At 36.6% G+C, this 17,895-nt stretch overlaps 1 protein-coding gene across 1 annotated transcript in view; it reads left to right on the forward strand.

Moving 5' to 3' along the window:
- Window positions 1-15,878, forward strand: part of LOC101586345 (histone-lysine N-methyltransferase SETMAR) — a 17,854-nt gene extending 1,976 nt beyond the window's left edge. The window contains exon 2 of the mRNA XM_004648912.3: window positions 14,819-15,878. Within this exon, the coding sequence (XP_004648969.2) occupies window positions 14,819-15,607 (789 nt within the window). The 3' untranslated portion in view covers window positions 15,608-15,878. The remainder of the gene's footprint in view (window positions 1-14,818) is intronic.
- The last annotated feature ends 2,017 nt before the right edge of the window (window positions 15,879-17,895 follow it).

Here is a 17,895-nt window from a genome sequence, read left to right on the forward strand (position 1 = left end):
TTTTTTTTTTTTTTTTGCGGAACCGGGGATTGAACTCAGATCCTTGCGTTTGCCAGTCAAGCGCTTATCCTACTGAGCCATCTCCCCAGCCCCTCCTATATTTAAATCTTTACAGTAGCATCATTTAATCATCATTGCCATAATATCATGAGGTTAGATGTGCTAATTATATTCTTAAAAATGCACTTTTAAATACTTGTCTAGTTTTAAAAATGGGAGAGGAAACAAAAGGATTTTTGATTGATGCTTAGCCCTGAAGTTGATGGCATAAATAAACATCAGAAAACTGAAATAAAAATTCTCTAGCTACCTGTGTATATACACTTATCTGGATAGAACTAGAATTACAAAGGGACCCCTTTCTCGAGGAGTTGATGTTATTACCAAGATGTAACACGCTTGATATATTTAAAAGATATTCTAAATTGCCTTCAATTAATTTTCTTTATACATTCAGGGAGCACAAAACCAATCTTATAAATGGTCATAATAGCTTGTTTGGGGCTTTGGAGATAGCTCAGCAATCTAAGTGCCTGCCTGGCAGGTGAAAGGACCAGGGTTTGATTCCCAGTACTACATGCCATGCAGCAATGCCAGCCACCGAAACCAGGTGTGGTGACACACTCCTGCAATTCCAGTGCTGGGGAGCATGAGACAGGAGGATCACTACAAGTCCAAGCTGCAAAGCGAGACCTGTACCAATTAAATAAATAAAAGGGTTTTTTTAATTTAAAAAAATTTAAAAAGCTTTTTTGCTCTAAACCTTGCTTTCACAGGCATGTACACACATAAGAATTAAGACCTGAAAAACTTAAGGTAAAAATAACTTTGTGTCTGGTTTGCTTTTGGTTACTGTGTGAAAAGGCAAAAAACATTTGAATGTTCCAGTTGGAAGCAACCATTTCGTAATGTCATTAGGGTTGAAAGCCAAGTAGAAAGTAAACTAACTGATTTTCTTAAGCTAGGAGTCAGATCTAATCATTTTTAAGGTCTCTGAAACCAGCTTCAAAGGTTATTTTTAAGACCTCAATTGGACCTTGACAAGAATTATCTGGCTCATGGTCTCCTAATAAGTGCTTGGAGCAGAAACAAACTTAGGAGGCTAGAAGCCAAGTACAAAGAATCTTGTAGCTGGGGTTTCAACACAACCAAAAAAGGAAAGGAGATTTTACAATATTTCCTTAAGAGTCAGAATTGAGGCCCAGATTTTAAGCCCAAAATATTATTTGGAGTCATACTTCAGTTTCTGGGACCTTGCTTGATATAGAACTTGACTCAGAAAAATCTCACCGCAGGTAAAAGATATCAGGAACCTGCACTCAAACAAAAGTACTACCTGAGCACCTGCTGTGTGCCTAGACTGTGGATGGTCCTGCCTCCACCTCCACCCTGTACCCAAGTCGTATGACTGTGCTTTTCCTTGAGAGATAGCCTCACATTTAACACATTATATCCAGTAGTCCATAATGTTCATATCTCAGAGTTCATGTTATTAACCATAAATGCTGGCCTAGTTCTAAGAAGAAATAATTGCAGACAAGAGTAGAAATGAAAGTACATTTGCTCTTCAATATGTTTTCTGTTTCCATTTTGGCTTCTATATAATAATTGTTTATTGACAGTACTTGGGAAGCAAGAGGATCATTGAAAGTTAGAGACCAGCCTGGGCTCAAGTCCAGCCTGAACTGCATAGCCACACCCTGTCTCAAAAAGACAAAAACAATAATAATATAATAATAGTGTACTGAAAATTTTTCTGTCAAAAACTTGAAATCTCCACATGGTGCTTCATAGATCTAGTTTCTGAGGCATCATTTTGCACTGATCAGTTTGCATTTATTCTCAACTCTTACATGAGTAATTCTGTGTTTTGATACATATGAAGAAAAATAAAGCTTATAATTTGGCAGTGCAAGAAATGGTTCTCCTTCCCCCTAAATCCTGGTTTTTATGTCCTCCTGTGTATTTTTCTGGCTGATTCCAAATCCCAGAAAAAAAAAAAAAAAAAATATATATATATATATATAATATGTAATAAGTTAATATTCATTAATGAGTAACAGAAGTCTGGAGTAGGTCAGCTCTTGGCTTTTCCCCCACTCAAATGCTAAATAATGGAGGACAGGAAATTCATTCCTAGACATATTTTCGTTTGAATATGTTTGACACTGGGAAATTTAACCTCAGAACTGTTTTCTGTACTGCCCTGCTATTTGGCCCGCATAATTTTTATTGAACATTTGTGCCAATCACTAGAGTAAGGTTTTTACATGGCTTCTTTCATTTTTTCCCTTTATAGAACAAACGAAATAGATAAGGAGATTTTTAAAGGGATTAAGTAATATCCCAGAAATATATATGATAAAACACCTAAAAATAATATCTAAAAGAATTAAATAGGGGGCCAGGGAGATGACTCAGTGGAATAAGCGCTTCCCTGGCAAGTGCAAGGGCCTGAGTGCAATCCCCAGTTCTGACAAAAAGAATTAAATACAGGTACTGTTTCATTAGAATATGTTAAGAAGCTTGTATTTTTAAAGTGTCAAGTGACAGGCTGAGTACAATGTTATTTGAAGTCCATGGTACCTCCCCTAAGTATGAGTATTATCCCTAATAGTTGCTAAACAGAAGCTTACCAAATCATGTGCTCAAAGAGCCTAGCTCTCTGTGTGTCTCCTTCAAGACAATCCCTGTTCTGCACAAGAAGCCTTCACTGCTTGGCCTGCCTTATAGGCCATAGACAAGAGCTTTCCTGTCTGGCCTCCTACACGCTTTACTCCAGTCTCATTTCCTAATTGGAGACCTCATTGCTCATTGCTCATTTACATCTTTGATGAACTTTCCCATCCGTGTTTTGGAATCATTATCAGCTCTCAACCTGTTATATCAATCAAGAATCAATTTTAAGACTTGTAATACAGACTGACTGAAGCTAAAGAGAAAGGGAATTGAATCAAAAACAGAAAAGTCCACAGTGATTACTTCAAGAACTCTAACACTGTGATCACATATTTCTGTCTACCACATTCTTCCTTTGCAGACCTCCTACTTTCCCTTTTATGGATGACTACACATTCAGTACATCTTTAAGTGGGAAACTTGAGAATGCCGAGAAAACAGTATGGTTTACCAACTCCATGGAAAGAGTGCTGCTTTCTCTAATTTAGAAGTCCCTGAATTCTATTTCATTATTATGACTTAGGTCACATGCCCACCCATGAACCAAATACTTCTCAGAAAAGAAAACGATGTTTTGTCAGGTTCTAGATCGCAGTCCAGCTGCCTTTAGCCAAACCACTGAGACAAAAATAGGGTCTTTTCAGGGCCAGCCAGATAGCCCAGGGGATTAAAGCACCTGCTTAGGCAGATGCAGAAACAGGGGTTCCATCCCCAGCATGTCATACCGGCCCCATCCCCAGGGCCCCCTGAGATGGTGATTGAGACTGGGTGTGGTGGCACGTGCCTGAAACCCCAGCACTTGGAAGACTGAAAAACAGGAGAATCACTACAAGTCCAATCTGCATAGTGAGACCCTGTAGACTCTGTACTAAATACATAAAGGGGGGGGGGGCTTTTCATAATATTAAGTGAAATAAGACACACAAACTTAAGTATCTCATTATTTCTCATATGAAAATCCCAAATTATAAACAAAGAGCAAAATAAAACATAATAGGAAGTAGGGAGACAGATCTTTCTCCACTAAGGAAGAGATTGAAATAGAGGGAGAAGGAAGGGAAAGAAGGAAAAAGGGATTTAAAAAAAAAGGAAAGATGTGTTACATATACACATGTAAGCATTATGCATTACTGAGTTTGATCCCAAGTACCGCATGCCGTGCAGGTCCTGTGTGGTGTTGGCCACCAAAACCAGGCATGGTGGTGCATGTCTATAATCCCAGCTCTGGGGAGGCTGAAACAGGAGGATCACTATAAGTCCAAGTGGCATAACAAGACCCTGTACCAAGTAAGTAAATAAAAAGACTTAAAAGAAAAAACTGAGCAAAAAAGACTTTAATGTCAAGTCAGCTTCCTCTAATTTGAAACCTCACTTTCTCTTAGCTTTCGAGTAAACAAAATTCAGCAGTTTGCTAAGCTTATAAATATTTCAGTGGAATGTAACATGAATGTCCTCAGATTATTTCTAAAAAGAATAGTTTTTCAATATGTAGCCACATACTTGAAAACATGAATAATCACATAATCATACATTAAATTAGACCAAGGTTTTCAAAAGATGATTCTTGAGAATACTCATTTTTTTAGATTCAATAAAATATCTTTCTGGCATGATATTTTACTGACCTTTTATGAAGGAGAAAATGGAGATATATGAAGATAGAGTGATGTACATTGTCTTTAAATGGGAAATTTAACTAGATTATATAATTTGAAGTTCATTAGGCATTAGCTACCATTTGTAATCTAAATCACTAACTTATTTCATGCATTTAATTTGGAGAACTTTTTTTGTTAATGTCTATTGATTTTTTATTTTTTTATTTTTTATTTATTTATTGAGAAATAGCAATGAGACAGTTTCAAAACTGATTAATAGGACAGTTTCAATAATTAATACATTGCATATTGTCTTTGTAGTGATTATTCATAGTACAAGATGCAGACGGGATATCCTTTTCAAACACTATTAGTACAAATCCTTGTTCTCATTGAATTAAGAGAAAGTAGCTGTATATCTATCCTATTTTGTATATACGGATACAAAATGGTCCTTCCTTTGTATCCCTTTTTTTGTTTAGTTTTGTCAGAGATGGGTATTCCATTTCCATTTAAATATTGTAGGTGCATGAATTCAGCAAAATATTCCAATATAGTCCAGTAGTCTATAATAGTGGTGGGTTATCCGTAGGACTGGCAATGTCAGAAGTTGTTGACTTGAGACTTTTACAGCTCAGCATATTAGTATGGCTTTACTTTTTTATACCTCATTTTTATAATTTTCTGTCAGATGGTTAAGACCAAGATAAAGCAAGATCTATATAACATGAAATGTAACTTTTGTATCTGACAAGGTCAGTCAAATTCCCTCAGGGTTTACCCTGAAACCATGTACTGCACTTTGTAGATCCTTTGTCAGTGTCAGCCATGTGGATGAGTCACAGCCATTGCTTGACCAATTTGCTCTCTGTGAAAGCCTGAGAGAATATGTTCTCTCCATGTGACTCTCCTTAAGCACACTCTACATCATCGATCACTTTCCTCTGTGACCCTATAATCTTGATCAGTAAATTTGGGACACAACTGAGTTATAGGATGTTACAGTATAGGTTCTCCTATGTCCTGAGTCCTCACTGACCTTGAAAGGCTAGGGCCAAAATGTTGGCTGTCGTTGCAGCCTTTCTTTTTCTCTAACGTTTGGTCTGCAAACTTAAGTTGTTAACCCTCCAGAAGAGAAGCTTAATTATATTATTACCCTATAACATAGGCAGTTGAGCTTAAGGCAGTTTGAGATATCAGACATCTTAGACATAACATGGAAAAGGTATTTTCCATCAAGTACTGATATATTAAACTTTAAATCCACTCTGGGCTTGGGCTGGATCTTGAGGGGTTCAGTGGGTTCAGGGGAGCACAGAAGCTCTCCCACACACTTACCAGAACTAGGCTTAGGCTAAGTCTGGAGAACTTCTAAAGATATATCACTTTGTATTAGGTACCTAACCCAGGGCCTTGTGCAACTAGGCGAAGAGCTCTACCCCAACCTATTCCCCCCAATCTTTAAAAAAAGTAATATTTTAAGATAGATTTTAAACAATATCCCAAATAAGATTTGAGATTCATTTTTTTCATATTAAGTAAAAATCAGCAAATACAATGGGTTTGAGGACAATACTAGGAATAATCTCCAAGCTGCATCCCTAGCTTTTTTTTTTTTTTTTTTTTTGGTCAGGAAGGATCTGTTTAAGGTGCCAAGGCTGACCCCATATTTGAGATCCTCCTACCTTAACTGCCTGAGTAACTAGGTTTATAGATATGTATCACTGTGCTCAGGCCAAATGCTACTGTTTTTCAACGAGGAATAATATACTTTCCTGATTATAAAACTGCAGTAAATCAGATTTGATTTTAAAAGGAATTATCTGTGTCGACAAAGTCACTGCACAGTTTAGTGATTTATATATGATCTTAAATACACATTGAAAAATTAATTTAGAAGAATTCTTTATGAAAAGTTTCACAAAGATATAGTAAACTATTTTACTTCATTTGCTTCTTAAAGTGTTCAGGTGACCATTTATGTTTCAACATAGAATCTTTGAAATATTGAAAGTGTTTTTGTTTGTGGGAGAGTTGGTTGTTGTTTTGGAACAGTGTCTTACTATGTAATGCAGGCTGGCCTTGAACTCTGTAGCCTAACCCAGCCTTGAATTTACATTGATCCTCCTACTTTAGGCTGCAGTGTTCTGGGATTATAGGCATGCACCACCAGGCATGGCTTACAAATAAGTCTGAAAAAAACCAAAAAAAAAAAAAACCAGCATTCACCGAATTTGACAAGTAAAGATATCTTTTATAAACTTTCCTTTATTCCTTTAGGGCATCCCTGCTAACAATACAGAGAAATCACAAATAGAAAGTTCTTTCACTTTCCACCCCCGAATCACTTTTTGAACAGAATATTGGTCTGCCCTTACAGCACTCCCACTCATCACCCTCCTCCTCTTGGCACAGAGGATGTCAGTCTTCCCTGTAGCTCAGCACTAAAAAACATGGGGTTCTGTGCTTAACAGCATAGCTCCACCAGACCTTCACAGGGAGTGTGACTACACCCTGTTCAGTGTCTTTCTGAAGCTTGAGTGGGAGACATAATGTTAATAAAAGACTTTCGGAAAGATGTACAGTATGAACGTTGCTCTAGTTACTTTGAGTTCTACTTCTAAGTGAAAGGTCATGCAACTGGTGCCTTACACAACTGCTCTGACCTGAATGACTGCTGGCGCTGCATACTAACAGCCTTTAATGAGGGTTTGTCTTGCTATGCGAAAGCTTTTTCCTAAGAGAAGATTCCAGCTGTTGATTCTAATATTTCCCGTGCAATTGAAGTTTTGTTCAGAAAGACTTTGCCTACACCTGTCTTCAAAGAGTTCTACCTGTTCTATCTTGCAGCAAATTCAATGTTTTTGTTTTTTATATTTACATTTTGATCCATTTTAGTTTAGTGCAAGGTGAAAGATGTAGGTTTAGCTTTAATCTTCTGCATTTGAAAAGCAAGTTTTTCCAGCACCATTTAGTAAAGAGGCTATCTTGCAATGAATGTGCTTGACACCTTTTTCAAGGTAGCCAAGTATATTTGGAGTTATTTTTGCATCTTCTAATCTGTTCCATTGATCCTCTTTTCTTTTTTTCCTAGTATTATGCTGTTCTTATAGTAGCTTTGTAGTATGATTTTAAGTCAGAGATTTTAATGCCCCTACTTTGCCTTGTTGCCCAGAATTGTTTTTGCTAATTTTAGTTGTCTTACAGTTCTAAATGAATTTTAGGATTGTTTTGTTTAATTCCATAAGGCATACTATTGGTATTTTGATTGGGATTGCATTAAATCTAACTATTTTGGAATTGTGGCCATTTTTACAATATTGGTTTTTCCTACTCAAGAGCAAGGGATGTCTTTCCATTTTCTGATATATTTATTGATCTCCTTTTTTCAGAGTACTATAGTTTTCAATGTAGAGTTTTTTAATTTCCTTTGTTAGATTATTCCTAGGTATTTCTTTCCTTTTTCTTATTTGACACTGTGAAAGGTATGGCTTCTCTAATTTCACTCACTGAGTTTGTTATTTGTATACAGGAATCCTATTGATTTTTGAGTGTTAACTTTGTATCCAGCAGTGCTACTGAAGTTGGTTATTACATCTAGAAGTCTTTTGGGGAAGTTTGGGGGGCTTCATGTAGAGTATCATTCTTCCACAAATAAAAACTTTTTTCTTACTGGTCCTTATTCCTTTTTTCTCTTTCTCTTGTATAATTGCTATGGCTAGTGTTCCCAAAAGTATATTGAATAAGAGTGATGATAGTAGGCATCCTTATGTTGTTCCTGATTTTAAAGTGAAAGCCTTCTGTTTTTGTACATTTAGTATGACATTAGTTGCTGGTTTGTCATAGAAGGCTTTTGTCAAGATTGAGATAAAGATCATCTATTCCAATTTTCTGTAGGGTTTTTTTTAAGCATAAATGGATTTTGTCAAATGCTTTTTCTGCATCTACTAAGATAATCATATGGTTTTAATTGTTGGCTCTGTTAATACAGTGTATTTATTGATCTGCATATGTTGAGTCATCCCTGGATCCCTGAAATTAATCCTACTTGATGTATAAATCTTCTAGATGATTTGCTACATTCTGTTTGCCAGTATCTTATTGAGAATTTTTGTATCTATGTTCATTAGAGAGATTGTCATGAAGCTGTCTTTTTTGGTTAGATCTTGTCTGAGCATAATGCTTCCTTCCAGGAGTGACTTAGTATTGCTTCCCTTTCAATTTCATGAAAGAGTTTAAAAAGTAGTGACATTAACTGTTCTCTAAATTTATTGTAAAATTAATTAGTGAACCCATCAGGGATTGGAATTTTGTTGGGTTTTTAATTACATCTTTCATTTTATTGTCTGATATTGGCTTACCTAGAATTTTTATATCTCCTTGATTCAGCTTTGGTAATTCATATGTAAGGAATCTGTCAATTTTTTATGTGTTTTCCAATTTAGTACAATACAGGTCCTTGAAGTAGGCATTGACGATCTTCTGGATTTCTGAAGGATCTCCATGTGATTTTATCCTTTTCCTAATTGCATGGAGTTGGGGCTTTTCTGTCTTTTTTTGTTTAGTTTGCCTAATGGTTTGTCAGTTTTATTTAATCTTTCAGACAACTAACTCTTTTTTTTTTTTAATTTAACATCGATGTTGTGATTTATAAAACGTCACTGTGCTTTTTGGTTACACTTTCATGTTTTTCTACTTCTACTTTCATCCAGAACAGAAAGAGTTTCTAAACTACCAGGAAGTTGGCTCTTGGTATTTCCGGGCTTGCTGAGACCAGAACATAGAGGAAAGGCAAATCTTTCTTGTTAGTGTTCCAGTTTGATTTCTAAATCAAGGTGCACAGGATCAAAGGTCTCTTATGTACAGATCAGCATCCTAAACTTTGATGCTTATCTAAATAAACAACTTGAGCTCTACTAGCTGTAGTAGGCAGGTGACTGATATATGGATCAGTGCTCAGGAATAAGGGGGAGATTCCCACTAATGAGCTAACTGCAGCTATGAGTTTGTGGCTGACTTTCCTCTTAACTTTCTATAGCATAGGTGATTAAAACCTTTGACAAGTTGAAGATTGAAGATCTGAGAACCTGAGTAAACCAAGAAGAAAAACAGTTGCACAAATGGGTTCTGTCATTGCAGTAAGAAACAGCAGAAGGGCTTTAAGGAGTTCTACCAAGAATGTTAGCTGAGAGTGAGGCAGGTTAATATATTTATGTCTTCTTGTACAATATCTAAAATAAGTGAAGGAATGTAGAAGTAGAATAGAAAAGTTCATATAGTGTTTTCTTTTTATTAGCTTAGATTTTTTTTTCTTTCAATTGTTGTATGCTTGTTCCTGTAGGAAAATGAAAGAAACTAAAGGAAAGTTAGGTTACTTTAAAAATAATGAAGCTTCTGAATGTGTTAGTTTATGAATCAAATACATTTGATATGTAATTGGGAAAATGGACAAAATCTACTCATCAATAAAGGAATTTTCTACTGTTATCAGGCCCCACTTTGTTATACTAATAGTACATAATCTAAAGGTTTAGATATATTTTAGTCATAGTAATAGCTTAAAATCTTTTGACCCACAAGTCTGGCAGTGCTGTCAGGTTAAAGGAGATCCATTATTCAGTACCAGCCATAAAGTACTACATGTGCACTAAAATATCACATTGGCTTTATTAAATGTATTCATGATAAGTGATATAACAATAGTGCTTATTATTCAAAAGGATTTTTATTTTTATTTATTTAGTTTTTAATAACTCTTTGCATTGTTGATTCTTTGTAGTGTCTTCTTAGTCTCAGTTGCATTAACTTTTTCTCTGATCTTTCTGATTTCTTCCTTCATACAAGCTTTGGATTTGATCTGCTCTTCTTTTTCTAGAAGGCTGAGGTTCAAAATTAGGTTACTTGTTTGCCCTTGGTCTGTTTTTCTGATATGGAAACTCAACAATATATTTCTCTCATAGCCCTGCTTCTATTGCATCCTTTATGTTCCAGTATGTTGTGTGAGCATTATCATTTAATTGTAGAAACTAATTTATTCTTTAATTTTATCTGTGACACATTGGTTTTTCTGGAGGGTGTAATTTAGTTTCTGTATGTTTATGAAGTTTTTGTGATTTTTTTTTTTTTTTTTTTTTTGTCTTTTTGAGACAGACTTCATATGCAGTTTAGGCTAACATTTGCTCACTTTGTAGCCCAGGCTGGCTTTGAACTCACAAAGGTCCTCATGCCTCAGCCTTCTAAGTGCTGTGATACAAGTGCGTACCACCACACCCTTTATGGTTTGTTTTGCCATTGATTTCTAACTTCATTGCACTATGGTCTGATACCATGCACAAGATAATTTTAGTTCCTTTTAATTTACTTAAACATGTTCTATGAGATAATATGTGGACTGTTTTGGAGACTTTCCCATGTGCAGCTAAGAAGAATGTGTATTCTGATGTGAGTTGGAATGTAGACATCTACTAGGTCCATTTGTTCAAAAATTTGTGTCAGCTGCAATATTTCCTTGCTGAACTTTTGTCTTATTTGTTGTATCTATTTGTGACAGTGAGGTATTGAGATCCTCCATTATGACTGTATTAGTGCTCATTTGATTTTTTTCATATCCATAGTTGGATGCACTGGTACTTGTTGTGTATATACTTAGGACTGTTCCCTTTACAAAGAAGTGGTGACCTTCTTTGTCTCTTACTCAGTCTCTACTTCTCAACTCTTTTTTCTGGGCTCCTGTTGCATAGAGTGTTGTATTCTATCCTTTAACTTTCTGTCTCTGAATTGCTTTTTGAATTAACTGTGTTATATGCAGCGTATTATTGGATCTTGCTTGTTGATCTATTCTTCCAATCTTTTTGTCTTTTTGATGTATTGAGATCATTTACATTTATGATTATAACTGATATATCATTGTCATGTTATTATTCCTATTCTTGCTTCCCTTTTTGTTCCCTCTATTCAATTACTTGCCTTGCCTGGATTTATTCTGTTGAGATTCATGGAGCTGTAGTTTTCACTGACTCTTTCTAGAATGTCTTTCAGAATATTTTGGAGTGCTAGTTTGGTGATCATAAATTTCCTTAAATGTTCTTTATCATGGAAGTATCTTATTTCTCCATTAGTTTTGAAAGATAGTTTTACAGGGTATATCAGTCTGGGTTGGAGGTTGTTTTATTTTAGGCCTTGAAATACTTGAAGCTTTCCTTGAACATTTGTGTTGTGAAGTCTCCTATGATTCAGATGAGCTTTCTTTTATACGTAATTTGTTCTTTTCTCTGTTTAATACTGTGTTCTTGGATTGAGTTTCTTGAATCTTGTCTATTGTATGCCTTGGTGTAGATTTTTTTTTTTTTTTTTTTTTTAGTCATAGCTAATTGGAGTTCTGTATACCTCATCTATCCGTTTGTCAGATTTTTCCCCCATGTTTTGACTGTTACTTCTGTGAACAAATTTTTCATGTCATTTGTGCTATCTCCTGCTGTTTCATTGACTCTGATCAATCTTATGCTATTCTTTTTGACATCGTCTAGCAGCTGTTGGATAATTTTTCACGGCCCTATTCTATTTTTTTTAAGAAATCCTTTTTTGCATCATCACTAACCACAATCTTGTCTTCTATATCTCATATTCTGTCCTCACATTGGCTCATACTGCTATGGATACTTTCAGTGGAATTTTTAATATCCTGAATATTTGTTTGAGTCTGTTTTGTGGATTCCATTTTTTTATTTTTCCTTTTCTGGATGTTCATGTTTTCAATCATTTTTTTCTAAACTCCTCTATTTTTAAATCTGTGTGTGCTCTAGAGTCACAAAGCACATCTTTCATTATGGTCACCATCTCTGTAACTGCCTGAGAGAGTATTTCTGATTTGATGTTTTTCCTAGAGCCTCACTCATCTGCTTTATAATTTCTGCTGTTATCACTTCAGGGACTCCACAGGGGTGGCTTTCAAATTGTTCCACCTCACTGCCTCCTGCATTTTCCTTTGGTGACCTGGAAGTCTGTCCATCTTGCTTAAGTATTTTCTCTTATTTACATTTAATTCCTGGGTTGATGCTTATAAATTGCTTATGGCAGGTAACTTAACTGCTAGTATTTAAAACCCTAAGAAATGACTACTTCTTCTCAGAGATGTCTTCCAGGTTTAGCTGGCTTTTGGGTTTTGAGTCTGTTACAAGATCTTACCCATGCAATTTATTGGGGATGAGAAGTTGCTGCCTATTTGGCCTAGTCCCTGGTTCTTTGGCACTAATGTGTAGTACTGTTTATGACATTTACACTTTCTCCATCTTGGCATACCAGAAAGAATATCTATCAAAACAATTATGTTACTTTGGCTAAGGTACTACTTTTTGTTGTAGTACCATCAAGAATAACAATAGCATCCAGTGCAGCCTAGAAAATAACAAACTGTGGTAACTTGATTTGCCACCAACCACATGAACTATATTTGTGGTTATGTAACAAAATCTCAGACAGAAAATTGTATATATGCCTTCAACATGGCATATTTAGCCTCAGTGGAGAAAATTTTAAAGGGTTTAGGGGTAAAGATAGAGAAATAGAAGAGGAAGAAATTAGAATCAAGTATGAAAGACAAAGGGAAACTGGTGATGAAGACAGGAGAGGAAGAAAAGAAAGAAAGAAAAACAAGAACAGAATGACAAGACATATAAAACTGTTCACACAGAAAAACAAGATCAAGAAGAAAATTAGTCCACTTCAGGAGGTGTCTCTGCTGAAACAGAGTGAGCAGGCAGATCCCAGAATCATGTTGATTAATCCCAGCAAGCCAACTATAGAGTTACAAGGAGTGGTGGACAATCGCAGCAAGCCTGCACCTTTAATTCCACTGAAGTTCAGGCTACTTTCTGGCAGTGAGGCTGGTATCTAATTTACTCTGCTTACAACACTCTGTATACCTCTTGCCAACTTGAACTCAGCTCTTTGACCTCCTTCTAATTTGAACTTGGTTCTGCCTCACCCTGGCACTGGGAGCTTCCAGATGGAGCCAGCCCACAGCTTCTTTGAGTTCTGAACTATGTTGGCCTTTCTCCAAGATGGCTACTGGCCAGTCACTTCCCGTTCCTGAAGGACATGTGAACCCAAATAACACACAAGCCACTAAGTCCACTGTGTCCATTTCACTGTTGTGTTTCTCCATGGAGTGCTATGCATTCTCCAGTCCCTGTACATTGCAGGTTCAAGTCACCAGACCCATGCGTTGAGTCAGGGCCACCTCCCTCTTGCACTGAAATCTCTCTTTTTGCTTTCTCTTTGGGCTCCAATTCTCACTTCAGATCTTTTCTGGGTCCTGGGGACCCACTTCACTCCTTCTCTTCCTCATGTTCCTGTATTCCAGTATCTGGACACCAAATCTCAGAGGCTATTCCTTTGCTGTTCACCACTACACCATCTTCCCAGAAGTTTTCAAATGTAATGTTTTTAAAATACAAGTACATTTAAAACACCCAGAATTGGGGCCGGGGAGATGGCTGAGCAGAATAAGTGCTTCCCTGTCAAGTGCAAAGGCCTAAGGTCAATCCCCGGGTCCACAAAAATAAATAAATACCCAGAATTATTTTCATATTACCTGTTTCTCATTTAATAAGAATTTCAGCTGGACACATGGTGCACACTTATAATCCCCGTATTTACAGAGGCTAGGGCACAAGGATTGCAAATTTTAGTTCCTCCTGGGAAACCTCATGAGACCTGACTAAAAATACATATTTTTAAAAGGTTGGGTGGAGCCTGGAAATGTTGCTGCAGATGTCCTAGAGTAACCCTAGGTTGAATGTCCCATACCAAAAATAAACAAACCCAGAAGTTCTTTACATGTATATGATACATCAAAAATTTTAAGTATTATCAAATAAATGCCATTGTTTGGAATTCTGTCCATAATTAATTTATTTATCACTTAGGACTTTCTTATTTCCTAAAAGGACCCCAAATAACTTACAAAAAAATATGTATGTGAAAAACAAAATAAATAAATAAAAATATGTATGTGCATTATCAGATAAATATGAAAATATAAGGATAAAATACTGAGCTGTGTACAAATACATGGCTGTTCTGACATCCAAAGCTAAAAGAGAAACAATGAATTCCAAAGCTTTCAGTTTCTGAAAAAGGGAACAAAACACTGTTTCTGTTATCTTTATTCAACAAAACCACAAAATTTTAAGTCTAAAACTTAGTTTTTTTTTTGTTTTGTTTTGTTTTTAATTTATGTGTGTGTGTGTGGCCAGCTCAGCCCACCAGGGGGCGGGGCTGGCTGACATATGGTGCTGTGGGATTGAACCGCGGTCCCTGTGCTTTGCTAAGCTTGTTTTAAGTAGGTGCTTTAGACCACTGAGCCATCTCACCAGCCCCTATTTTTTAAACTGTGGAGAGATTTTGGGGGCAATATTTTTATGCTTTGTGTTTTGTTTTTTTCCTGTTTTTATATATGTTGAACTTAGGAAATATCCTATCAAAAAGCTGCTTGATCATGGTATGCTCAAGCTAACTTACAATATTTCTATCTTTTACAGTACACCCCTGATCATGTAGTTGGACCTGGAGCAGACACTGATCCCTCACAGATAACCTTTCCTGGATGCATCTGTGTCAAAGCGCCCTGTTTCCCTGGAACTTGCTCCTGTCTCCGCCATGAAGACACCTATGATGATAATCTGTGCCTTAAACATACAGGTTCAGAAGCAGAGTATGCCAAGCCTGTCTTTGAATGCAATGTCCTGTGCCAGTGTGCTGACCACTGCAGAAACAGAGTGGTCCAGAGGGGTCTCCAGTTCTACCTGCAGGTGTTCAAAACAGATAAAAAAGGCTGGGGGCTTCGTACCTTGGAACTTATACCAAAAGGAAAGTTTGTCTGTGAATATGCTGGTGAAGTTTTAGGATTCTCTGAAGTACAAAGAAGAATTAGCCTACAAACAAAACATGACTCAAATTACATTATAGCCATTAGGGAACATATTTACAATGGACAGATAATGGAAACATTTGTTGACCCTACCTATATAGGAAATATTGGAAGATTCCTAAATCATTCTTGTGAGCCAAACTTGTTGATGATTCCTGTTCGAGTTGACTCAATGGTACCTAAGTTAGCACTTTTTGCAGCTAAAGACATTTTGCCAGGAGAAGAACTCTCCTATGACTATTCAGGAAGATTTCTTAACCTAGCAGACAGTGAAGACATAGAAAGGCCAGATAATGGGAAACTAAGAAAACCTTGTTACTGTGGTGCTAAACTGTGCACTGGTTTCCTGCCTTATGACAGCTCATTATACTGCCCCTTAGAAAAGCCGAACATCAATTAGGAATTCTCCTCAGTGAGAAACAAGAGGGAACCAAGCCTGTGTGGCCTCCTGGCTTCTGGGTTCACCTTCTGGGAGCAGTTTGCCCTCCAGGTAATTCTGCTGTGTAATGAGCAGTGCTGCCTTCCTGTAAGGGAGGCTACTTGGTTCTCAGCCTTGCCTGCACCTTCATGCATATGTTTAACTCAAGAATGTGGACAGCCAGATAACTCAGTGAATTAAAGTGCCTGCATAGGCAGACATAGGGGCAAGGGGTTCAATCTCCAGCCTGCTGTGCCAGCCCTGTCCCTGAAGTCCTGAGACAACAATTGAGACTGGGTGTGGTGGTGTGCACCTGTAATCCCAGTTCTTGGGAGGCTGAAAGTCAGGAGGATCATGAGTCCAATCTGTGTAGTGAGACCTTATAGACCCTGTACAAATACATTTTAAAAAAAAGAATATGAGATAGATTCTGAGTTGTCCACCAATAGTATTTTCCCCCTATTATAATAATTCTCATTTTGTTCTGGTTGTGTGACTACCCAGAATACTTACTTGGTTATTTATATGTGACTAAGTGATTTGTGTTCTAGATAATGAGATATAATCAGAATTAGTGTGTGCTTCAGTGGAGATAAGTTGCCCTTCCTTTTTGGTTTCCTTTAAACTGGAGTGCATGCTTGATGGCTGGAATGGAGATAACAATTCTGGACTCCAGGTGACCCTGAGAAATGGTCATACATGGCAAATCAACAACACAGAGAGGAGTGTAGGTCTCTGATACTCTAGAAATGCTGCTGGACCTGTTCAACACTTCAGAACCTTTAGAAGAGAAATTCTGTATCCCTTGTTTAAACTAGTTTTTTTCACTTATACCAAAGCTAGTCATGATTCAAGAAAAGCCTTATGGCTACATAGCTAAGCCCACTTTTATCAATTATAAAGCTGGTACTCTTTTTCCTTTCTGACTCCCACATCTTATTCATTTCTAAACATCAGTTAAGAAAAAGTCATGATTAATTATCACTTCCAAAACTCTAATAATAACATCAATGCTGAGCAAGTAAATGACAAAATATATATATATATATATATATATATATATATATATAACATCAGTGCTGAAAAGCAACTATAAGAATAAGTCCTATGGTATAAGAGTTAGAAAAGAAAACAGATTGTAAAGTTTTCACCATGCACTGGCATTACTCCGAAGCTTGTGAAGTCATGCTTCAGAACTCTAAGACAACCTTACTTCATATATTAATATCACGTAACCCTGTTGTCAACATAGGAGATGGGAGTTTCATAGCACATTTAAACTTTAAAGAAGAAAACATCTCTAACTGGCTTCCTTAAAGCAAAGGTGTTGCAAAAGTATAGTTTCTATGGAAGTTAATGAGACATTTTGAAAGAAAAGCAATTGAGTCCCTTTAGTATTATTTAATAATTCCATTTCTTCTATAATCTATTAAGCCTCAATGTCTGGCATGCCACCATGCCCAGACTCAGTGGCTGACTTAGTGTCCTGGAGCAGGGGTGTGGGGAGGGTTGAGTCCCAGTCCCTGCACTTGCCTAAGCAGGCACTTAGTCCACTGAGCTATCTCACCGGCCCTATTTCATATATTTCAAAGGGAAAATTTGTTTAAAAATTTTAGCAGAGGAGCATATCTTGCTCATTATCTTATTTGCCTCTTTCTAGAAATATAAAACTCATCACAGTACCTGTTGTCTTATGAGTCTTAAGCTTATTTTATGTTAATAATTATTTCTGAAACTTAATTGTAAATGTACACTTGAGAGCATTCTCATGTTGGGTTTAAGGCAATTCTGGAAAGCTCCCCATGGATCCTCAAAGAAGAGCATTGATATCAGGTGTATCAGCTGGTATGACTAGTGATCACTTTCATCTCTGTAAACACTGGAACTAATTGGTTTCTCAAATCTGCCTCCCCACTGACTGTTGTGGTGACCCCATTATTCTGGAGTCAGTTCATTTTTCATTTACTCCCAGCATACTAACTTCTGTCTACTCACTACATGCCACTTATTTTGTTTGCAATACATAATAATTACATTTATTCATTCCAACTTTGTGTAAGGCAATTTGTATACCTCACTCCAAAGTGGCCTTTCTTCTTACACGTTCTAACACATGGGATACTTCAACAACAAGGAAATGGTCAGAATGAAAATATTTGGCTTGTGGTTTGGTTCTGGAGAGATACTACTTTTTCACTCCTCTATATTGAATATCACTGTCGGTGATCCAGGGATATTTACTTTGTCAGAAGAAAAACTGAGAACCATTG

This window comes from Octodon degus, unplaced genomic scaffold (genome assembly GCF_000260255.1).
Source record: "Octodon degus isolate 3935 unplaced genomic scaffold, OctDeg1.0 scaffold00030, whole genome shotgun sequence".
NCBI lineage: Eukaryota > Metazoa > Chordata > Mammalia > Rodentia > Octodontidae > Octodon > Octodon degus.